The 25301-nt window shown below is 47.7% G+C and overlaps 1 protein-coding gene across 3 annotated transcripts in view; it reads right to left on the bottom strand.

The window, feature by feature from the left end:
• Positions 1-25301, bottom strand: part of IGSF3 (immunoglobulin superfamily member 3) — a 94600-nt gene that overhangs the window by 29464 nt on the left and 39835 nt on the right. For 2 of the 3 annotated variants that reach the window (XM_045081864.1, XM_013045042.2), the window contains 4 exons: positions 11064-11441; positions 8516-8926; positions 2732-3121; positions 1271-1330 (listed from right to left, as the gene is read on the bottom strand). In XM_045081864.1, the coding sequence (XP_044937799.1) occupies positions 1271-1330; positions 2732-3121; positions 8516-8926; positions 11064-11441 (1239 nt within the window). The remainder of the gene's footprint in view (positions 1-1270; positions 1331-2731; positions 3122-8515; positions 8927-11063; positions 11442-25301) is intronic. The other variant, XM_013045044.2, reaches the window with a different exon arrangement.

The raw sequence follows: 25301 nt of genomic DNA, 5'->3' as shown, positions 1-25301 counted from the left end.
CCACCCACATGAAACACAGTGATTTAAAATCAACCAATGAAATCAAATTCCAGATTAAGCGGCACACCCAATCATGGAGGAGGGACACACAGACACCCATCACCATGTAGTGAATCCATCTCGTCCCGTATTTCTCCCACAGGCAGAAACAGACAAAGATGAGCACCGAGCCCCAGCAGCTAGTTCGTGCTATGGGGAGGGTGCCTGCTTTCCATTCTGGACTGGCTTGTTCCCTGTGAAAAATCGATCTGGGCTGGGTGGAAAAGAGGAATTTTCCCAGGAGCCATATGAAGATGATTTACAGAGATGGGGAGGCTCCCGGTTAGCCATCATCTACGGCACTAAGAAGCCCTAAAAACATGGATTTGGAGGCAAGCAGATGGGGCCTCTAGGCCTGGGTTCACTGCTTCCTAACTCTGTAACCTTGGGACTCTTCTTCAACCTCCCCACGCTTCCATTTCTCTTGTGCAAAATGGAGGCACTAAGAGTCCCTGATTCTCGGGGTCACAACACGGTGCACTGTCATCCTCATTAATGACAATTCCTCTTGAAGTAAAAGACCCATCCCTAGCGAGATCGTTCCACGCGGGGAATTGAAAGGACAACTCCGCATGAAGCGATAAAAGTCCCTTCGCTTGCCGCCAGCAGAACAATGTGCAGGGCATCCCTGCCATTCCCTTTGGCCACCCCAGCAGACTCTTCCAGAAGCCCTGGCTGGGTTCCGATGGGGACTGCCTGGAAGAACCGCACCGTGATATGTGGCCCTCGGAGAAGAAAAACCAGGCTGGCGGGCTGGGTCCTAGGCAGATAAGAACCCAGGGGCTTCACTGCCTGTTAAGACTAGTTCCGAGCGTTCCTGAGCCTGAGAAAAAGGCAACCGACAGTGTAGAACTCTCTGGATTAAGCGAGAACTAGCACAGACTAATGAGAATCTGACGGCACAGGCGCTGGTGAAATGTCCCATCAGGAGGGGGGTGAGGCAGCACAGGCTAAGCACGGAGCAGTGGGTCTGGAGCTGGAAGCAAATATTCCTGACACCACGCACACTCAGCCGCTCATAGGACTGGCCTTGCCACGTCTCTACACGGTGCTCTGGCTTCTTCCTTCCTAGGATGGATAGGATTGTGGCCTCTGCAGGGATTTCAGAGGCGGAAGAGCAGGAAGAAGTGATCTATGCAGAAGCACTTGGGCTCTCGGAAGGAAAAGCGCCATTAAAATCCAAGGTATTATCACCATTCCCGATGTGATCGCTGTACTTCGGTAGACTTACCCAAGTGGCCTTGGGGCAGGATCTGGTGGTGCTGAGGGACTTTAACTACCCAGTTATCTGCTGGAAAAGCAATATAGCAGGGCCACAGATCATCAAACAAGTTCTTGGAAGGGGTCGGGGGAAATCTCTTAGTACAAAAGACACAGGAAACAGCGTGGCTGCCCTTCCCTGGATCCTTACAGCACAACGAGGAATTAGTTGCAGATTTAAAGGTAGAGAGTCCGTGGTTAAGGCAAGCACAAACCGACAGAAAACAGTCAGGAGAGTGGGCATTCGATTCAACCGTCTCGACTCTACAAATACTCAGCAAGCACGTTCCCTACGCAAAGCACCATGCTAGGCATTGCAAGGAATAAAATAAGAGTCTAAGGAACAAAATAATTTTGAGATTATTAGATGTGTGAGAGAGATTTTAAAAAATAAAGAAATAAGGACGAAAGAAAGGAACCCCATGGGGGAGAAAAGAGAGAAGTGGCGAGACCCTCTGTTTACTTTACCCTTCTTGCTTGGGGGGGCTATATTAAAAATGGAAAAGGGAAATTCAAAGCATAGAGGGAACATACAAGGGAAAGAACAGTTGGAGCAGTTGAGAAAAAGGTTAAAGGTTAGTTTAAAAACTTCACTGTCCTGTTTAAAAATCAGGGCATGGTAAGCTTTAACTCTCTTTTTAGTAAAAACAGAACTCTGAGAGAACGGAGATGTTAATAACGTCCTGACCCTAGGGGATGGGTAAACATGGTAGGCGCAAACGTGGGTAGTGTCCCCGGTTCCCAGCTACAACGGGTCCCCGCCCAGACGAGGCCAGCTTCCCTGGAGACAGGAGCCTGGCCAGAGCCTTGGAAACCGGCTAAGCTTTCACGGGAAGGCTGTGCTCCAGGAAGACGGGAGAGGTCCCATCCACTGACTTTTTAAAACACAACTTCAATAGGGAAGAGACCCTTAGGGAAATGCCAACCCTTATACGCAAAAACCCAGACAGCAAATCCTTTTAAATAAGGGGCTTTATGACTGAAAATCCTCCCATAAAAGACCAACCCTTGTAAGTGATATTTCAAGCTAGGCATCTGCCCACTTCTTCTGGGCACTTGATTCCCACGTGGGAGCAAACAGTCATTCCCCGATTCCTGATTTTCCTCCCAGCTGAGCTGGCCCAGCCAGCATTTACAGAGGGCTGCTAACGCTCAGCTCTGGGATGCCCCTTCCAGCCTGCACACACACCCCAGTGCTCTGAGTCACTGGGGGGTGGGGGGGGTGTGCTAAGTGTGGGCAGGCAAGCTGGAGAAGGGAGAGAGAAAGATTAGCGGGTTTCTCTGCCAGCGCTGACTGAACCCTTGGGCTCCATGAACCCCCCACCGCCAAATAGCTCATCTGTCCCCCAACTTCTTTTTCAATGATGCCAGCTACAGACCAGACGGGGGTGGGGAGGGGGGAGGAGAGGTGGCAGCACATCTCTCTACTTACTGATGGGGAGGACTATGATGGGGATGTTCTTGGGCCGCTTGCTCTCTTTGTCAATGAACTCCCCGGTGACAGTCTTTTCTCTCTCTGTCACACGACAGTTGTATTTCCCACTGTCTTCCTGGCGGAGGTGGTAGATCTTGAGCACAAAGACACCGTCGCTCTCCTTGGCCACTTTGAGCTGGCCCCTGGCTTCCCGATGGGCGAATTCACTGTTGAGGACTGGCACAGCATTAGGCCCCATGCTGGCGATGAGCGAGCTGTTGAAGGCCCAGGACACAGCGAAGTAACGGTCAGGAACGTTCTGTGCCTCTAGGATGCATCTGAACTCCACCGGCTCACCCACCGTGTACAGCCGCTTCTCAGTCTCCAGCCGAACGGTGAACTCTTTGTCTAAGGAAACCAACAACAAAACGATGCATTCTGGGTGAACACAGGGACCCCCAGCTACCCCAACAGTATCCGCAAATTCCTACCACTGGGGCCTTCTGGGGGCATGCTAACCACAGGGAAGGCACGTCCTCGCAAGTCTTGGGAGAAAAATCCAACCGACGCCCAGGGATAATCTGAGGACCCGAGAACTCCTGAATATCTCTGAGAGAACTCAAAGGTAGCTAGACCCAGACAGTCTAAGGGGCTCATCATCCCAGTTGAGACGGAGGGGACTCTGTAGCCTATGATGTCCAGGATTAGACCCCAGAGGTCAATAAGGAATATCATTCCTGACATCACTTACCCAGGTCTAGCTCTCACCTATACCCCTGGAAATTCCATTTAAGCAACAGGCCTACAAACATTTTCTGCCAATGCGGTGGGACCCACACCATGGAAATGTGAGAGATGAAGTTACACAGGGGCCTAGGCACTAACCCCAGTGCTAAGAAATACTCGAAAATGTACCGATAACTGAGATATGTTCTTAGTCCCCTGTGCACGCTGGAAATAAAACACAGGTAATTACGACAATCCCTCGCACAAAATTCCACAAAGTGAAAATGAATGTCTCTCTACCAGTCACCACCTGTCAGATCAAATCTCGAGAAGGAGGGAGAGGGAAGACACCAAGTTCTGCTGAAAGTGAATGACCTCTGAGATGATCAGGGAGGCCAAGCACCCTCCAGAGAGCTGGCTGTCTGACCAGGAAGGAGCGGGGGCTCAGAGAGGGAAAGGCTCATGGCTGCACACAGCGTCCCATAGACGGTGAGGCACTCACCGCCCCTCGTGGGCACCCATGGCGGAAGTGGGGGCTGAGACGAAGGATGAAGGTTTGCAGAAAACAGAACCACGAGGCCTTGGGTAGGAGGGCTGGAGCTAGGTCCCTCCTTCTTTCAGGCCTAGCTCTGTCCCCCTGAAGATGGGAAATCACAATCCAGGTATGTTGGAATTCCTCATAGACCTGTTGGCTCTGACCTCGACTACCTTCCGTATGCTGGCATTTCCAAGCTTCTACCACTAACTTTGTGACCTTTGCCCCATTTTTGTCCCCCTGTCCTATGCACCCTTCGAGCAGATAAAAAATTCTATTTTCGGGGCACCTGGGTGGCTCAGTTGGTTAAGCAGCTGCCTTCGGCTCAGGTCGTGATCCCAGTGTCCTGGGACTGAGTCCCGCATCGGGCTCCTTGCTCGGCGAAGAGCCTGCTTCTCCCTCTGTCTCTGCCTGCCATTCTGTCTGCCTGTGCTCGCTCTCTCTCCCTCTCTCTCTCTGACAAATAAAATCTTAAAAAAAAAAAAAAAATTCTATTTTCCCTGAAAAATCACAGGGATCACAAGTATGCATCTTTTTTTTTTTTTTTTTTTTTTTAAAGATTTTATTTATTTATTTGACAGACAGAGATCACAAGTAGGCAGAGAGGCAGGCAGAGAGAGAGAGGGAAGCAGGCTCCCTGCTGAGCAGAGAGCCCGATGTGGGACTCGATCCCAGGACCCTGAGATCATGACCTGAGCCGAAGGCAGCGGCTTAACCCACTGAGCCACCCAGGCGCCCCACAAGTATGCATCTTTGACATCCTCTTTTCCAGTCCAAACTCGGCTTTTCCTCTCCCTGCTCCTCCCCACTCCCCCTCCCCCCCTCCCCCATGGGCTGGTGTCTTGCTCCAAACATCCATATTCTTCAGCAAATTAACTCCTTCCTTTAGGATCCCAAATTCCTGACAAAGCAAACCCCAATCAACGATTCCCAGGGGCTCGCCTCCCCGGGGACAGCTGCTGCCTCAGCTTCCTCTTCCTCAAAGACCAGTCCTAGGAGGTGGGAACTGAAGTGAGTTTCTCTTTGTCACCCCCTGCCCAAAAGGGACCCACCAAAAGGGAACTGTGCCTGTGTTATCAGCCAGACAGTGGCTCTGTGGTAAACCCAATTACACTCACTTGACATCAATGATTTAAAAAAAAAAGAAAAAAAAAGGCATGCCTTCCAGATAAATGGCACGGAAGACATGCAAACAGGTGCCTGAAACCTCAGAACTTCCCATTTCCATTTCCTCAGAGTTAGGCTGGCTACAACTGCGGCTTTCTACTTGTGGCAACCAGAGACTCTTCTACTCTTGCGGGACAACCCCATGGTTTGGTGAAGCTTGATGTTCCCAGGTCGAAGACACAGGACTTTGAGTACCACCGCCTTCATGTGCAGTTGGTCCTTGGGGATGATGCCCAGTCTATTACACCTCCAGAAACTGATTTCTGCTTTTCCCAATGCCCCTCACTCTTCAGCTCCCTGGAGTTTGGCTTCTGGCCCCTCTCCCACACTTCACTGTCTTAGCAAATGCCCTCAGTGATTCCCCTGCCCACCGTGGCCCCGACCCATCGCACCAAAGGCTTCTCTCAAGCAGGTTTCAGTCGGACCCACTCTCCTCCCTTGGGTTCCATGACGTCTTCCTTCCTGATTCTCCTCTTGCTTGACTGACCCCTTGGTTTCTTTCTCTTTCTCACCGAGACCTGCTCCTCTGACCTCTCACTGCTGCTGTTCTCCTGGGCCTTTGCAATTACCACCACACAGCTCCTCCCAGCCCTCATCCCTCCCAGGATCAGCACGGACAGTGCTTTTATGTACTGAGCATCTCTGTAAGCTTCTGCGTGAAGGATGGAGTCCTAGACTGAAACTGACAAAAACAGAAGAAAAGACAACCAGGGCTGCCACCGACCGGGAAGCAGAGGCTTTGAAGCAGGACTTTGTTCTAAATACCTTTCTTTCCCCTTCCCTCCCCATCCCAATTCAAGGAATCACCCAGAGCCCTGGCCTCAGGGTGCCCAGTACGTGGATTCCTGCTCCATGCGGTGCTCCCCATTCTTCCGTCTCTAGCACCCGCTGCCTGCTTTCCAGACTGCCGCCCACCCACCCTGGTCTCAGAGCTCTCTCCTACCTGGTCTCCCCATGGCAGTTTAATCAACCTCCAGCTGGCCTCTGGGGTTCTGTCCTTCTGGAACCCAGAACTCATTGTGTCACTCCTTGCTTGAAAAATCTCTATTTCCCCCTACAGGTGTCTGAAGCAGTGGTTTTCAAACAGTCCTCGGGAGGGGGCAGAGGAAAGGGCAGTTTCTTTATGTAAAATCTTTTGTTGCCCAATAGAGAAAACATTTGGTTAAGGGCAGTGAGGGAACACTGTGGCCCTCAGCGTGCCTTCCTCCAACACCTCCTGGCAGGCACCTCTAAGGGGGCTCCCAAGACCCCAAGAAGGACAGCTTACAAACACTGGGGCTTTGGAGCCAAGGCCGAACTCCGCACTCCAGCACGTGGGCCTCAGGCCTCCTCTCGTCACTCATTTCTGGGCCTCAACCTCTACCCATGCCATGGGACACATTTTTGTGCCCTTAAGCGTGCCCCTCTGGTGTCTCCTCAAGCTTCAGACTCAGCTCCACTTGCCCTCCTTGCTGGTTTTCCTGGATTCTCTTCACTCTCCCATTCAGGGAAAACTTCAGGTCGCCAGGGCACTGCCTCGTCACTGTGTCCCAGAGCACCATCCACATAGCCTCACAGACCTCAGAACACCCCCTGAGCCACCGGCCTTCACAGCTGCCCCTTCCCTGAGGGCAGGCCCCAAGAGCTGTTCATCTTCGAATCCCCAGCGGCTCTTGCCGGACTTTCACCGCTGCAGAGAATCACTGAATGTTTACTGAAAGGAACTAAGGGAAGGGCCAGATGCGGCTGCAACCGTGGAACCTGAAAAGCTTGGGAGCACCGAGTAAAGTCCTCAACTTTTTTTTGCACCAGTTTTCTCTTGGCTGGCTTAGTCTGAATACATTTGCTGGGCAAATTCAAAAAGTCCTAATCCCAAATTGGTAAGATTAAAATAAAGAAGATTAACTGATGCTACCTAATTTGAAAGCATTAAGATTCAAAATTTGGTCCAGACTTCTGAAGCTGATCTTAAAGCCAACCAGAAAGGGAAAGGATAAATACGAAATGAAGCGCCTTCCCCAGATGTCTTAGTACTGGAAGATCCAAAAGCTGCTAACGGCTCTGGGCCCGACAGAGCAGATAAAGCACTCTCTTTCCTGGAGCCGATCCTTCTCATGAAAGCCCATCCGCTGTCCAGAGAATCCCTTCTGCCCTATTACCTGTAGAGCTGTGCCAGACAACATAGACAGCAGAAGAATCACCTGGGATATGTACTGGAAATCCAGCTTCCCAGCCCCCCAGCCCCGCTCCAGCAGCCTGATTCAGGAATCTGGACCACTGGGTAGACCGGAAGCACTGCTCTACATGGACACAAGAAAAAGTGGCAGAAGGCCAAGACCACTGACTGTGTGTAGCAAACAGGACAGCGAGCTCAAAGTCGGGTCCTGAAGATGAGACCCCAAAGGTACCACAGATCATCTCCCATAAACCACACCTCCAATCACAGCTCCTCCTGGAGGTGAGGAACAACACAGGAACGTCCTCGGGCTGCCTACTGCACCTCGATGATGGCTCGATGACCAAAGTCAGGGCACTGAAGGTCTCGTGGAGGGCCTGCTGCTGCCCAGCCAAGGCAGCCCGCGACAGACATTAGCTCCGATCTGGAGCATGGCTGGACTCGGGGGCACGGGGCAGTTGGAGAGTGTGGGGAGTCAGAGAGGATCTCTGCTCATGGAGTCATCATCTTCTCACCCCAGCTATAAACATGTCAACTCAGCCTCCTCAGGGAGCCCCCTTGGCAGGTCTTTCACCAGTGAAAGCCCTTATGGGAGAATCTGATACTCGTCAGGTGGACCTCGATGCCCTGCCCTGGGACTTCTCCCGGGGCCCCATCATAAAGCATAAAGCCCTCAGCATCTGCCCCACCACTGACTTACTTTGCAGAACTTCCGAGGGACCCTGAAGTACTACGTGATAAAGCATTCTGGAAATTATAAAACACTACCAAGGACATAGTATTAATATAGAAAATCATAATTAAAGCCAAAATTTCCCTAGATCATAATTTCAGACCTCTGATGGAAGGCACATAATCTCAAATGTCTTCTACAAATAAAACAGGACTGGTCACTGAAACAGGTAATGTCATCAAAGTGGGGGGCAGGCCCCGGGAACCCAGTTCATTAGATACAAAACAGTTTATGTGAAATCTTCCCATTTTTAAAAATGAACCTGTAATTCAAGAAAAATATCAAATACCACAATGGGCCCAAGAAACCCTGTCTGTAAGCTGGATTTGGGCTGGCTGCCTCCTCTCCAAAAGTCACTAGATGTCAGATTTTAGGCAGGCCCCTCTATGTTCCTAGTACTTTCAGAGGTCACCAGAGAAGGATTCTGTACCTTCTCCTAGCATCACACAACTCCCCCCCACCAGCAAGAACAAGAGAGAAACTGACCTGTGGGCTGGACGTTGACCACAGTACCCTCGGACCGCTTTCGGGTCATGGCGTACCATGAGCCATCCGGGTCCTGGATCCACTCGGCAGCCTCACAGTAGAACTCGCCCTGGTCGGAGGGCTGCAGGTGGAAGACGGTGAGGCGGAACGTGGAGCTCCCCAGCTTGTCCAGCCGCACCTCCCCCAGGCTCTGCCTCTGGGCGTACTCGCTGCTGGAGTGCAGCACGAAATCTCGGCTCAGGGCAATGACCTCTGCGGGCTTCTCGCCCCCTCGCTGCCGGAGCCAGGCCACTGACAGGTGGCTGTGCTGGAACGTCTCTGTGGTCACCTCACACGTCAGCTCCAAGGGGTCCTGCTCCACTTTGTGCAGAGTCTGGGGCACGGCCGTGGTCTGCAGGGTGTCAGGAATCACTGCAACACAGAAATGTCCCAGGCGCATGGTCCCAAAGCTGCAGAACCTCACCGTTGCTGGGGGGCCAGCCACTGACCCCACACGGCCTTCAGCAGTCACCAGGAGGCCTCAGTCAACCCCAGATGGCACAGAAACAGAAGCAGTTTCCTGCGTGGATTTGGACTGCAATTTTTTGGCACTTAACGCTTACCTGTTTGCTATTTTAATAACACTTGGCTAACACAGGCAGGACGTACTTCGTTTCTCATAGTAAATGAACTCCCTAAAAATACCGTGTCAACAAGAATTCTCTTTTAGGCCAAATGAGATTTTGTTGTTCCTTCTGGTACTGCTTCAAGATACTTCGTTTGGCTTCTGACCGATCCTCAAAAGGAAATAGTTCTTATAAGTTGCGTTTTCACATGTCTGTACACCTCGCTGACTTCCTCCCCTCTCACTGCCTCACCCCCGTGTTCCCCCCCACTCACTTCAGCAATGCAATGCTCTAGCAAGGCTATGTTGTAAGAAAAAAAAAAAGAAAGAAAGAAAAAAAAGTCTTTGGCAGAGGAAAACAACAACAACCTTGATCATCAGGTAGTGGAATTTTCCTGTAATTCATGTGTCAGAGGGGTCCGTGCTAGAAGGAAGCCTCAGTTCTGGCAAGTAAGAACATGGCCCCATGGCCCCTTGGTCAGAACTGCACTCTGGGGGCACCTGGGTGGCTCAGTGGGTTAAACCTCTGCCTTCAGCTCAGGGTCCTGGGATCAAACCCCACATTGAGCTATCTACCTCTCTGCTTACTTGTGATCTCGCTCTCTGTCAAATAAAAAAATAAAATCTAAAAAACAAAAATAAAACCAAAACTGTACTCTGGAGACTCAACACCCCCCTTCTTGGCCTGGGGCCACCCCAGTTACAACCAGTGTGTGCTTTCTTACTGAGCTCATCTCAGGCCTGGGTCTCACAGGCCTCTCGACAGGATGCAGACCGACAGAAAGGAAAAGCAAGTTTGGTGTGGGGTGGGGAGGGGAGAATTCAGTGTGGACAGCACTGGGGCGTAAGGTTCACCCATGTAGAGGGTCAGCAATAATATTCTGTTTTTCTGCTCAAGATATAATTTCCAAGCAGAATGGTGATAATAAAAACTGGAGATTAAGACTTGGGCGGAAAAACAGACCAGCCCTGATATCGTTGACTCTTCCAAATCAGCAAGCCTGGTGGCCCACAGCCGTCCACACTGAAATCTGTCCCCTCCCACCAGCAACCTCCAACATTCTGGGGGTACTAGGGCCAAGGGAGACAGCTGGTGCACAATCCCTTGCTTGTGCAGCCGGAGGACCTAGGGAGTGGCTCTGGGTGTGAACAAGGACCCGCAGGTGCACTCGCCTCCTGATTCAGCCATGCCCTGCAAGTCTCAGAGCCCCAGAGCCCCAGAAGCGCAGTTTTGCTTCTCTGCTAGCTGATGTCCTATACTCCACCTCCATCACTTCTTCAGGCAGATCATCAACCACAAATGTCCTTGCCTTCGATTTTCGTATCTCCTTTCACCAGCTACAGGGTCAGTTAACCTTCTCCGAATGCTTAACACCTGCATTCGATCTTTTGTTTTAGCCCCAGCCTTCTATTTACAAGGGATTTACAAGGGAACCCACAACCTTTGTTCACTCATGCTACTGGTTAACCACTAAGACATCTGGGGAGCTTTGAGTTTTTGTTGTTGTTGTTGTTTAATCAAGTAAAGTTGCACGAGGAAAGCAGGGACTCAGTAATCGGACTCAGTATTTATTTCCTCCCCTGCCCCACAACCCATATGGTGAATCCAATCCTTCCTTCCCCCACCCCCAGTGGTGTTTGGAGGTGAGGTCTCTGGGAGGCGATGGGGTCATGGAGGGGGAGACCTTGGAATGGGACCTCAGTGAGCTCTCTCATTCCCTTTCTGCCATGGGAGAACACAACGAGAAATCAAAGGTTGGCAACCCAGAAGAGGGCCCTCACCAGAACCAACCGTGCCTGCCACCTTGACCTTGCACTTCCAGCCTCCAGAGCTGTGAGAAATCAACACTTGTGTCAGCCATCTGGGCTGTGGCATTTGGGTATAGCACCCTGAGCAGACTCACTGGGGTGGAATGCTAGCCACAGAAAACGTCATCTCCTTACCCACGAGGTTCATCTTGGCACTGTAACTCCCGAAGTACTGGTTGTCCGTGCTGGGCGTGTGGCACTCATACTCCCCGGCGTCCCGGGCCTGCAGGTCGGTGATATGCAGCAAGGCTGAGTTTCCCTGGACCCTCTCCACGTAGATCTTCCCCCCGCGGACTCGCTGGGTGTAGATGGCGTAAGGGAAGGAGGAGTCCACGGTGCTGACGATTTGGACCTCCCGTTCTGGGGCGGATGGCAGGTAAATGGACCACTGGAAATTCTGCTCCGAAGGCCCCTGGTAGCCGCTCACGTTGCACCAGATGGTGATGTGGGAGCCCTCCGTGCGGTACAGGGGTCCTTCCTGGACGGCGACATGTCGCTGTGCCAGCACTACACCTGTGGGGGACACACGGACAGGCTCGCTTACTTCCCAGACCAAAACGCAGAGTAGGCAGCGATCTTCAAAAACGTTTGTGATTTGTATGACATGATCATATAAATAGCTTCCTGGCCCTCTCTGAGGTGCTCTGTGATTTATAAATATTAATTAAAACACTGCGCTAAAGCTCTGTCCCGAATTTGCATATATGGAGATCTGACCAAGCAAAGCCGCAGTTGGTTACTGATTCAACGGCTGAACCCTTGGGAATTTCATTTAGTTCCTCTGCCATTTGTGTAGCGGTTTTATATCTACTTATTAATGCCGTTTATAAAGTTCTTAATGAAATGAGCAGGAAACGTTGACTCCTTGACACCCATTCCCATGAAAACAAATAAAAGCAACCGTCCTGCAGTCTGGGCCTGTAGGATGAAGGTCGTCCCGCGGCCCTTGCTTTGGTGCTGCGCCCTTTGTTTTTAGATGTAGCTCTTCCCAGCACAGGAGGTGGAGGAGCAGTTACTCACCTCTTGGAGCTCCTGCGGGGGACTGCGGCTGGAAGCTGAATGCACATGAATGTGGAAGGACAGCCCCGATGCCCGCACACTGGCCATGGGGGGAGGGGAGCTGCCAGTCTGGCTGGCTATGCTGCTCTGGGCTCACCCCTGCCTGCCTTCTCCTCATTCTTCTCAACTACACTCTCCCCCATAGACTCGGGAGCATGGAAAATGGTGAGTTTCATTTCTCATTCCATGCTAGCCTGAGACTGCTACTGCCTGAGCCCCAGGGCAGGGAGGAGAAGGCGCCCCCCACATCTCCTCACCAACGCAGACCCCCCACCCCCAGGCCGAATGGCCTTCCTTCCCTGCAGCAGCTGGGTACAGCAGTGAGGCACAGGGGGCAGCTGAGTTCTAGCCCCTGTTCTGCCAGTAACTAGGACTGGCTGTGTCATCTTGGACAGGCTGCTTTTCCTTTCTGGACCTTGATCTCTTCATCTATAAAATCATTTCTAAGAAGGCTTGGGAGTGGACCAGCACATACGTTAGGGCTGGCTTTGTCCCTTACTAGCTGTGACCTTGGCTTAATTACTTAAAACCTTGGGGCCTCAGTTTTCTCATCTGTAAGACTGGGACAATAACATGGGCCTCACGGAGTTATCAGACTCAGGAAGATAACGCCCATAGGGGCACCTGGGTGGCTCAGTGGGTTAAAGCCTCTGCCTTCCGATGGGGTCATGATCCCAGGGTCCTGGTGATCGAGCCCCGTATCAGGGCTCTCTGCTCAGCAGGGAGCTTGCTTCCCTTCCTCTCTCTCTGCCTGTCTCTCTGCCTACTTGTGATCTCTGTCTGTCAGATAAGTAAGTAAAATCTTTAAAACAAACAAACAAAAGCACCTGTAAATCCCCCAACACAGGCTCTAGCCCACAGTTACTCTTCCATGCAGGGCTGCTAGCTAAAAACCCCTCCTGGCTGGAATATTCTGCAGTGCTGGATCCATGGGTTTGGCCAGACATCCCCAAGGACAATCCAAGGGCCTCTTGACGACAACAGCGTCTCTCTCCCACCCACCTCCACGCACAGCAGCAGCCCACTTCCACGGTCCATGACAGCTTCCCCTCTCCCTCTCCGAAAAGGAATCCCAGCTGCCCAGATGTGAACCGATCTGACGGGGATCCAGCTGGTGAGCAGCCCAGACAGCTCGAGGACATGGGGACACAGCTCAAGGCCAGTCCAGGGCTGCACTTGGGAGGGGGCAGGATGGGCACCTCCGAGCAAGCTGGCCTCAAGCTACAAGATGACAGACTTTACCACAGACCTAGAAGGAAAGACGAGGAGCTTCCGACCTGTAATTCACGGAAATCCTTTCCTCCCAATCCAAGTCTTACACGGAACCCCAGCTTGGCTTCCTGCACAGAAACTGGGAACTGAACAAATGAAGGGGAGGGGAACAAATCAACGGATCAAAGTGGTCTGTGAATGTCATTGATCCATCTTGGTTGACAGCCCTCATTAATACACGGAGAGCCACGGAGGAGACAGCTCATTAGTTATTTTCAGTCTGTGAAAATTGTGGTGTATAACATTTTGACTATGTGTACTCTGTCTATGACAACTTAAAATATCTGTATGGTGACATTCTGAATCAAATGTTTGCACTCCTCCAGAAACACAGAACTCTGAAAACAATCTAACTGCACTGAGAACATTCAAGTCTCTTTGTATCTCCGGGCTTGGGGACACTAAAGCCACAGCCGCTTGCCAGGAAGGCCACTAGAGGCAGGTGAGAGGGAGCCAGCTTCTCCTTCATGCTGCAGCCACACTAGAATCACCCGGGGACCTTTCCGACACAGCAGGGCCTGGACCCCAGCTGGTGTAACTGGTCTGGGGTGCTGCCCGGCCAGTAGCAATTCTAAAAATCCAAAAGCATGGCAAGGTCGACAACTGCTGCTTCCATGGCTCTCTATGTGCTGGCAACCAGGTGTCCAGATTTTGAAGGCCATCTCCTCCCTTCTGCAAAGACTCTCCGTGAATCTGGGTCAAGAGAGCATCACTCTTCTCTAGTGAATGGGCGTGGCGGAGGCCAGTCCGATGATGCTGGCTCTTCTCACGCGAGGCAACCCGGAGCTTAGCCAGCCCATATTCTCCTCACAGACCTTACCACAGCGTTTGGCCATCAGATCACACATGTCACCCCCTGGAAAGTAAACAGCGTGAAGCGGCCTTGATGAGCTGAGGCATCCGGGTCAAACTAACTCGTCCAAGCCCGAAGCAGGCTGTAAGCAGCCTTGTTGAACAAATAAATAAACAAACACCGGGCTGGACTTGAACCACACACATTCGGCCGCACTTGTTCATTCAAGATCTCCTTCATTTCCTTCCCGCCCCACAAAGGGCCTCTGGTCCCTGAAAATAACACCGTTGTTAAAGAGTGGACCCTAACACAGAAGTAGAAATTACATTTTCCTTCTCAGTTTAATTCCCTTTCTGTACCCCACTCTCCACATTTCCTATTCCTGGCACTGCCCCCTCATTTTCTGAGACAGCGCCATGTCTTCAAAGAGACCCAGGTCCCCTACCTGGCCAAGGCCTGCGCTGGCCTCGAGGCCCCTTCCGTCTTCCCTCTCAGCCTACAGCAGGAGACTCCTCCTGGGCAGGGATTACTTTTTTTTAGTGTTATTGCTTTTTTTTCACTTTAGACATTCTTATATGTTTTGAATTACTTTGCAACAAGCAAATACCACTTCTGTAATTTAAAAAGAAAAGAACAAATATACACAGGGTCATATACAGCCATCTAAATAGGACTGGATGCAAAAGGCAGAGAAAGAGTGGAAGACAAAAATAAGAGCAAGGAGCAAGGGCTACAAATACAAAGCAGTAATATGTGTGGTAGATACAAATGCAACTATATCAGAAATCACTCTGAACATCCATCAATGGTCTAAACGTGCCAATTAAAAGACAGAGATTGTGAGAGTGGATCAAAACACAACGAGTCAAAAATTAACAAGTCAGGAAATGACAGATGCTGGCGAGGATGTGGAGAAAGGGGAACCCTCCTACACTGTTGATGGGAATGCAAGCTGGTGCAGCCACTCTGGAAAACAGCATAGAGGTTCCTCAAAAAGTTGAAAATAGAGCTACCTTATGACCCAGCAATTGCACTACTGGGTATTTACCCTAAAGATACAAATGTAGTGATCTGAAGGGGCACGTGCACCCAAATGTTTATAGCAGCACTGTCCACAATAGCTTAACTATGGAAAGAACTTAGATGTCCATCAACAGATGAATGGATAAAGAAGATGTGGTATATATACACAATGGAATACTATGCAGCCATCAAAAGAAATGAAATCTTGCCATTTGCAACAACATGGATGGAACTAGAGGGTAGTTAGTGCTTAGTGAAATAAGTCAGTAGGAGAAAGACAACTATCACATGCTTTCCCTGATATGAGGAAGTGGAGATGCAACGTTGGGGACTTGGGGGGTGGAAAAGAATAAATGAAACAAGATGGGATCGGGAGGGAGACAAACCCTAAGAGACTCTTAATGTCACAAAACAAACTGAGGGTGGCCGGGGGTAGAGGGGTAGGGAGAGGGTGGTGGGGTTATGGACTTTGGGGAGTGTATGTGCTATGGTGAGTGCTGTGAATTGTGTAAACCTGGCTATTCACAGACCTGTACCCCTAGGGCTAATAATACGGTATATGTTTATAAAAAAATTTAAAAATTAAAAAAGAAATCATAGAGTAACAAAGTGTTTGGCGCAGTCATGAGAAAGCACTCCATCAATTTTCACAATTTTAAACATAATGTTAACGCTTAATATCAAATGAGATAATAATGTGGAAGTACTCTGTAAAGTGGTACAGGGCTGTACCCATTGTTGAGAGTTTCCTCTACATAAATGCCTCACACTTCTTTGATGCCATTAGTGATAATAGTCCAGTGTCATGTTATTGTAACTGAAGGGTAATTCTCTGTATATTTTGTCTGTTGAAGGTGTGGATAGAAATTAATAAAGCTCCCTTCACTCTACAAAAAAACAAAAACAAAAACAAAACAAAACAAAAAAGACCACACGAGCCAACATATAATATCTTATATATCTTGTAGATATTATATATCTATAAGAAGTCCACTCTAAATATAAAGGCGCATATAGATTATGGGTAAATGGATGGAGAAAAATACCCCATGTAACCACCAATCAAAAGAAGCAGGGAGGCACCTAGATGGCTCAGTGGCTTAAGCCTTTGCCTTCGGCTCAGGTCATCTCAGGGTCCTGGGATCGAGCCCCACGTCAGGCTCTCTGCTCAGCAGAGAGCCTGCTTCTCCCTCTCTCTCTGCCTGCCTCTCTGCCTACTTGTGCTCTCTGCCTGTCAAATAAATAAATAAAATCTTAATAAAAAGAAAGCAGAAGTAAAATTCTATTAATCTCAGAGCAGATTTCAAGGTAGAGAAAGTTAAAACTGATGATGAAGGACATTACATAATTCTCCACAAAGACATAACAATTCTTAACGTGTACGCACATGACAACAGAGCATCATACTGGATGAGGCAAAAACTGATAGAACTATAAGGAGAAATGGATGAATACACTAGCAGAGCTGGCGACTTTGGTACCCCTCTCTCAGAAATGGACTGCTCCATCAAGCAGAAAATCAGTAAGGATATAGCTGAACTCAACAACACCATCAATCAACTGAACGTAACAGACGTCTATTGACCACTTCATCCAACAGCAGCTGAGTACTCATTCTTCTCAAGCTTGCATGGAACGGTCTCCAAAACAGACCACATTCTGGGCCATAACACACACCTTAGCAAATTCTGCATTAGCAAATGCAGAAGACTAGAAATCGCAGTGTCTGCTCACAGACCACAGTGGAGTCATGTAACAGAAAAATAACTGAAAAATCCCCAAACATGTGGATATTAAACAACACACTTCTAAAGAACACCTGGGTCACAGAAGAAATCTCAAGAGATATTTAAAAATATTTTGAATTCAATGAAAATGAAAGCACAACTTACCAAAATGTGTCATATGCAGGCAAAACAGAGTTTAGAGGGAAATTTATATCGTTGGACGCATGTATTAGAAAGGAAGAATGACCTCAAATCAGTAATCTAGGTTTCCATCTTAGGGAAATAGAAAAGGAAAAGCAAATTAAGTCCAAAGTAAGCAGGAGATAGAAATCAATGGAATTGAAAATAGGAAATCAAGAGAGAAAATCAACAAAGTCAAAAACTCTTCTTTGAACAGATCAATAAAATCTATAAGCCCCTGGCCAGGATAACTAAGAAAAAAGAGAAAGGACACAAATTATCTAATAATAAAAAATGAAAGAGAAGACATCACCACAAGGCCCATGGAAATTAAAAGGATACTTAAGGAATCCTATGAAGAAGTCTGTGCCTACAAATTTGATAACCTACACGACAAGGATCAATTCCTTGAAAGACAGAATCTGTGAAAACCCACATGAGAAAGAGATGATTTCAATAGACCTATAGTCCTATCAAACAAATTGATTCAGTAATGAATAACCTTCCAAAGCAGAAAGCACCAGGTCCAGATGAGTAAATTCTATTGAAAATTTAAGGAAAAAAGTATGCCTACTCTCTACCATCTCTTTCAGAAAAACAGAAGCAGCAGAACACTTCTTAACTCATTCTGTAAGGCCAGCACTACCCTAACACTCAAACTAGACAAAGACATTATAAGAAAAATACAGACCAATATCTCTCATGAGCATAGATGCAAAAATCTTCAACAAAGTATTAGCAAATCAAGCCCAACAATTTACAGAAAGAATTATACACCAAGACCACATAGGATTTATCCCAGGTATGCAAGACTTGTTCAATATTTAAAAATCAGTTAATGTAATCTACCACATCAATAGGCTAAAAAAGAAAAATCACATGATCATATCAAGAGAAGCAGGAAAAGCATCTGAGAAAATCCAACAATATTCACCATAGAAAGTCTCAGTAAAGTAGGAACACAGGAGAATTTTTCCATCTTAATAAAGAATATCTAAAAAAAAAAAAAAAAATCCATAGCTAACAGCAAACTTAATGGTGAGAAACTCAAAGCTTTCCCACTAAGATTAGGTACAATGCAAGGATATTCCTTTTTACTACTACTCCTTTTCAAATTCATACTTGAAAGTCCTTGCTAATGAGATAAGGCAAGAAAAGGAAATAAAAAGTATACAGAAGGGGTGCTTGGGTGGCTCAGTGAGTTAAAGCCTCTGCCTTCGGCTCAGGTCATGACCAGGGTCCTGGGGTTGAGCCCCGCATCAGGTTCTCTGCTCAGCGGGAAGCCTTCCCCCCCAACCCTGCCTGCCTCTCTGCCTACTTGTAATCTCTGTCTGTCAAATAAATAAATAAAATCTTTAAAAAAAAAAAAAATAATACAGATTGGGAAGGAAGATATTAAACTGTCTTTATTCACAGATGACATGATTGTCTATATAAAAAACCTAAAGGGATTGACTAAAAAAACAAACAAACAAACCCTGGAACAAAAGGAATGTAAAGTTTTGAAAACACAATACCATTTACATTAGTACTCCCCAAAATGGAATAGTAGAAATGTAACAAAATATACAGAAGATATATATGAGGAAAGGTACAAAACTCCGATGAACAATATCAAAGAACTAAGCAAATGGAGAAAAAGTCAATGTTCCTGGATAAAAGGACTCAATATCATCAAAATAACAGTTCTTACCTGCTTTATAGATTGAACGCAATTCCAATCAAAATCACAGTAAGTCATCTGTGTATATCAACAAACTGATTCTAAAGTTTATCAGAAAGGCAAAAGACCCAGAATAGCCAACACTATATCGAAAGAGGAGAACAAAGTTGAAGGGCTAAAGCTATGCAACTTTAAGACTTACTATAGAGTAATGAAAACAGCATGGTATTGGAGAAAGGGCAAATAGATCAATGGAACGAAATGGAGCCCCATAAATACTTAACTGATCTTTGACAAATGGGCAAAGGCAATCCAATGGGGCAGAGACAGTCTCTTCAACAAATAATGCTCACATAACTGTATAAACACATGCGAACAAATAAGCAAAAAACCCAAATCTAGACACAGACCTTTTTCCCTTCACAAAAACTAACTCAGAATGGATCACAGACCTAAATGTAACATGTGAAAGCATAAAACTCCTAGAAAATGACCTAAGAGGAAGCCTAGGTGAGGTTGGGGACAGTGATAACCTTTCAGATACAAACATTAACGGCATGATCCATGAAAGAAATAATGGATAAGTGCTCTTAAAATTAAACTCCTCCTGTACCCCTGGGGCTAATAATACATTATATGTTTATAAAAAAATTTAAAAATTAATAAAAAAAATTAAACTCCTGCTCTGTGAAAAACAAAATCAATAGAATTAGAAGACAAGTCACTGACGGGGAGAAAATATTTGTAAAAGACACATCTGATAGAGGACTGATAACAAAATATACAATGAACTTTCAAAACTCAAAAATAAGAAAAAAAATGATTAAAAAATGGGCCAAAGACCTTAAGAAACACCTCACCAAAGAAGACATCAGATGGCACAGAAGCATATGAAAGGCTGCCCTACATCTTGTCACCGGGAAAACAGAAATGAAAACAAAAAGATACCACTCCACACTCATAAGAGCCACCCAAATCTGGAACACTAACCCCACCAAGCACTGGGGAGGACTTAGAGCAAGAACACTCATTCATTGCTAATGGGGATGCATAACAGAATAGCCACTCTGAAAGACAGTCTGGGGGTTTCTGACAAAACTAAGCACAGTCTTACCATATGATCCAGCAACTGTACTCCCTGGTATTATCCAAAGGTGTTAAAAAGTTTTGTTGCTACAAAAACCAGTACATATGTGTTGATAACAGCTTTATTCATAATTGTCAAAAGTTGGAAGAACTCAAGATGGTCTTCAGCAGAGATCAACAAACGTGGTACTTCCAGACCACAGAGGAGAATTCAGCACTAAAAAGAAATGAGCTTTCAAAATAAATAAATAAAATAAATAAATAATAAAAAGAAATGAGCTTCAAGCCATGAAAAGGCCATGAAAGAACTTTATATACAAATAAGTGAAAGAAGCCAATCAAAAAAGGCTACACATTATATGCTTCCAACTATGTGACATTGCACAAGAGGCCAACCTATGGAGACACTAGAAAGATCAGTGGTTGCGGGGGGCGGGGAGATGAACAGGCAGAGCACAGAGGATTTTTAGGGCAGTGAAAATACTCTCTGTACAATATTGTAATGATGAACACGTTTAATTACACATTTATCCAAACGCACAGAGTGTACCATGGAGGAAGGGTGAACACTAGTGTAAACTATGGGCCTCAAGTGACTCTGCTGTGTCAATGCAGGTTCATCCTGGGTAACCAACGTGCAGCTCTGATGAGTGAGGTGGGGGATACGTGAGGCTACCTATGAGTGGAGAAAGGGGTGTACAGAAAACTTCTGTATCTTCCTCTCAATTTTGTTGTAAACCTAAAAAAGTAAAGAGAGAGAAATACTGGATAATATGATGGCAAGTGATTTTTATTTTCTTTTTTGTATTTTACTCCTCTCTACCCTTGTTTCTCTGCAAAGAATATATACTACTTGCATAAGCAGGAAAAAAAATTAAACCAAAAACAAAAGTAAGGTATGACTGCTGTATAAAATTTCTTCTGTATTGACTAATATGGTAGAATAAAAAAAAAATACGTATTTGGTTTTTGTCCCTGGTTCCTGGCCCAGAGTTCCTAAAACCCTTGGAATTTCTGAGTGGTAGCAATGTCTTTTTGTCATTCATAAAGAGCCCCTTTTTCCCCAAAGGAGTGATGCTAATGATTTAAAGCAGGCCCTTGACAGTTTTAAGAGAGGAGCTGGCCCAGCTTAGAGGGCTGATACTTTCTCTTCCCCACCCCACATACTCCAGGGAGAAAACAGGGGCAAGAGACTGAGTTCAACCACCAACGGCCAATGATTCAACGAACTATGCCAGTGTAATAAAACCCCATATAAAAACCCTAAATGAAAGGGTTAGGAAACCTCTGGAGTCAATGTGTAGGGAGTTTACCCTCCACACCTTGCCCTCTGCCCTGACTGGAAATGCAGAACGCTGGAGTATGACTTCCAAGGCCAGGCCGAAAAAGACACCAGGGTTTCTGCCTTGCTCTCTGGGACCACAGACAACAGGTCAGGAGGACATCAAAGCAGCCCTCAGGGCAGGTCTACCTGAGCGCCCCACCTCCACCCCCCTCATAGACCAGCATGTAACTGGCCCATGTCAGAAGCGGATCCTCCAGACCAGCCAAGATGACAGCCCCCCACCAGGAGTCACAGTATCAGAGCCACCAGAGGTAAGGGCTCCTGGATTCCTGATGCACGGGAACTGTATGAAATAATGTTTACTGTTATCTGTGTGTTTTCTGACTTTTTGTATCATTTTAAGAATTTTATTGACAACTGCAGTAATTCCTGCTTTCACAGAGCACACACAGCTTCTCCAATCAAAATTCTTTTTTAAGATTGCACTTTTTTTGTGGGGGGGAACAACAATTTTAGGTTTATAGTAAAACTGAGAAGAATTTACTATTGATTTCAGCCTGAAGTGCGGAGGTAATTTGTTTTGCACCAATATATGACAGGTATCGACACCTGTGAGTCTTAAGATTTAATGAAAAACTGTGTTTGCTGCCCATGCATACATTTTCTAGAAGAGGGGTCCATCAATTTTAAAAGATTCAGAAAGCAACTCAAAGCCCAGGAAAAGAATTCAGAATATTGCTTTAGATAGTACATGATCATTAGGACAGGCCATGTCCTTTCAGATTTACTTGTGACCGTCTCCAGTCACATAAACAAACACGGGGTATCTATCATTTCACTAGTTTTTCAAGAGCGTGCATGTTCAAGGACGCTCTTTTTCCTTTGTTCCCAGATGAAACTGGCTAGGGATAGTATGATTCAGGAGTTACAGAGCAGGAGGGGTCACTGTGCCTGTGAAAACTAGCTTCTCATGCATTTTTTGGAATACGCCTAGGCTTGGGGAACCCACGTCTCTAGGCAAAGGGTCCAACTGCTATGTTCAAGATGCATGACTGAGCATGTCGAAGTGTCAAAGGATCTAGCTCACCACTCCACGTCTGCTCTTCCAGCTGTGGCCTCTCCAGTTATGAAAGCTCCCTCCACACCCAGCTGGTAGAAATTCTACACGCAACCCTGCCACACTGGCATATCTCCTTATCCATACGATGGAAACAATGTAAGGCACCGTATCTCGATCTTGCAGGTAACCCCAGAAATCAGATAGATTGTGAAAGCCACCCAGTGAGCTTTCAAGATTTTATTTTCTTCCGCCCCCTAGGAGATCATCTAAAACTGGGGGGAAAAAATCTTTGTTAAGTACCAGAGCATAAAAAAGGAACATTGACGTTTAACTTTTGGCTAAAAATGCAAAACTGCATAGGTAGTAAAATTATGTTTAAAAAAACCCAAAACTATACCTAGAAAAGATGACCCCAGAAAACAATGATCCTGGGCTAAATCTCTGAGTGGTGAGAATGCTGGTGACTCTCCCCTTCTCTTTTCTTTTTATTCTCCCATTACTTTAAAATGGCAAGTCTGTGTTGCTTTACAGTGAAGAAAGAGGATGGCAACGACTGGCACTCTAGGGGGCCAGACACTACCCTCACCGCTCGGCGTCCATCATCTCATTTAATCTTCACACAACGAAGGTTAGTTGATGTCATTAGAGCCACCCTGACCGATGAGGAGATGTCCTTCGGGATTAAGCCATTTTCTCCAGGACAAAGAATGTGACTAATACTCTCCTAGTCTGTGGTGCATGCCGAACATGGGAACATCAGCGTTAAGCGAGGATAAGCCACAGACTGACTTTCTTACCAACCTCGTCCTGACAACTGTCATTGGGAATCTCTAGGGCCTCAAGGTTAAAATGCCAAACAGACCCTCTGCAAGGTGGAGACTGGACCCAGTAGAAGCTTCCCAGAGAGAGAGCAGTAGGGAGGCGACTCTGGTGACAAGGTCTGGGGGTCCCCACTTGTTAGCCTTCAGCCAAGGGAGGACAACGGTAGTATCAGCAAAAAGGATCTCCGTGTAATCCCCTTCTGGACCTGAGGACAGACAGACAGACACAGAGGTTGGCCCTTGCAACGACAGCCAGCACCTGCTGGACCCTGATGGGGTACCAGACACTGTCCAAATGCTTCACAGGTATTAACTAATGCATGTCAATGCTCACAGCAGCCCTGGGAAGAATATACTCTTAGCAACTTCACTTCACAGATGCAGAACCTGAGGCAAGGGGTGGAGGAAGCCAGACTGCCCTCACCCGCACCACACAAAGCACCTTCACAAAGGGGTCCTGCTAGGTCACTGTCAGCACCCATGAGAGGCAGTCTGACCGAGGTGTGCGTACACACACACACATGCAGGAAACCACAGAGACAGGACAGCTGTCTCCTCCAGTTCCCCAGACCACGGGCATGAAGACGTCTAGCTCGGTCCTCGTTTCCATCAAAACTGTCCCCTGAAACAGCCTCTGACTCCCATGCGATGTGTGTGCAGTGCCATCACCCAGCAGCAGATCTGAAGAATACAGATGATTCCAGAAGTTTCTCCTTCCTTGATCTTGCACAGCACGGGAGGTGCTGCGAGACCTCGGCTAGGACTACTGAAGCTCTCTGTGCCTTAGCATCCCCCCATTTGTAAAGTGACTTAACTGTCACTTTGTCATTGAAGGATTAAACAAGTTCCTCCTCCAAGATTCTGAGCACGTGGCCCATCCTAAGTGCTCCACGAGCATGAAGTGGCCGAGTGCCAGAGGGCCTGCGGTGGTGACACGAGCTCTAGCCGTGAACCCAGTTTCTCCCACACACCCTGGCAAGGCGTGTTTTCCAAACATAGCTCCTGTCCCAGGTGCTCCTCCTCAGTGAGACCATGCAATCAGGGGTGGACCTCAATCTCCCTCCCTTTGAACCTGGGCAGGCTGATGGCCCTGTGACTGTCCAGGTCTGGTCGTAGCAAGTAACGCAGCATCTGTTCTGCCACCTAGTGCCCTGTGTGGCCGTAGAACAATCTCCAGTGTCCTGAGGCTGCCGTGCTGTGAGGAAGCCCAAGGCGCAGGGAGGGGCCCCCTCCACTCCGTCCACAGCCCGACGGAGCTCACCACCCCACAGCACGCCATGTACGTGATCAAGCCTTCATAGGACCGCTCAGCTACAAGCAGCCTCCCAGCTGAGACTCTGGAATAGCGGGAACAGAAAGAAGCCATCCCTGCCACGCCCGCCCCAATTCCTGACCCACAGGTTCGGCAAGCACCATAAAATAGTCTGAAGCAACTGAGTTTTAGAGTAACTGGTTACAGGGCCAAGAGGGCTGGAACCTACGCTACGCTTTCAACCAACAGTTTCTGAGTACCTGTTATATGAAGGGGGGCCCAGCCCCAAACTGAGGGAGGGATTAATAAGACATAGTTGTATGCAAAGCTGACAATCCCAAAGGAAATGCACATAACCAATCATTATTGTATAACAGGAGGTGACCACGGTGAGGGGCAGAGTGCAAGGTGAAGATTCCCTCAGAAGGAGACTATAGGCTTCCAAACAGGCTTCACGGAAGCAGAGGCATTTGAACTGGGTCTTGCAGGGTGGGCAGGGAAGTATGTGCCGCATAAAAACACTACCGGGTCGCTGCAGGACCAGGACCAACGAGAAGCCTGTTGGGGGCTCTGGTCACACGACAGGAGGGTGCAGGAGTCCCAGGCGGGAAAGGGCACCGAAAGGCACCCGGATACAGTCAAAGCTCTCCTCTGGGATAGGGGAAGCTGAGAAAGAGGCTAGCACAGGAGAAGCAAGGACACAGACTGGGTTTGTGTTTCTGAGTCCTTATTCTGGAGGCAGGTGGAGGACAGAGCAGAGGGCAAGACCCGAAGCAGGGAGACCAAATTCCCAGTCAAGTGAGACAAGATGAAGGCCTGGCCTGGTTTTAAGTTCAAGGACAAAAATATCATTATTCCTTCTCTCCTTTTTTTTTTTTTTTTTTTCGTTTAAATCCCCAGCGGTACCTAAAATAGAGCTCGTCTAAAGATGATTAGTTAATGTTACATTATTGATGCCACTTCTAAGGAGGTATGACTACCTGCTACAGAACCAGCAAAGAAGATGGCAAACACAATGATTCACTTCACCCCAAACCGACTTTGATCTCCGTGACATTTGTCCTGCTGAGTCACGACGAGGCTGCCTGGCTGGCTGTCTGTGGTAGGATTCCCAGCCAGCGAGCCCCTGGGTGGGGTCCCTGTTTCCCAGCT

This window comes from Mustela putorius, unplaced genomic scaffold (assembly GCF_011764305.1).
Source record: "Mustela putorius furo isolate JIRA1106 unplaced genomic scaffold, ASM1176430v1.1 tig00000585_pilon_pilon_pilon, whole genome shotgun sequence".
Classification (NCBI taxonomy): domain Eukaryota; kingdom Metazoa; phylum Chordata; class Mammalia; order Carnivora; family Mustelidae; genus Mustela; species Mustela putorius.
The sequence above is the reverse complement of the archived record's forward strand: the minus strand, read 5'-3'. Positions and strand labels throughout refer to the sequence as shown.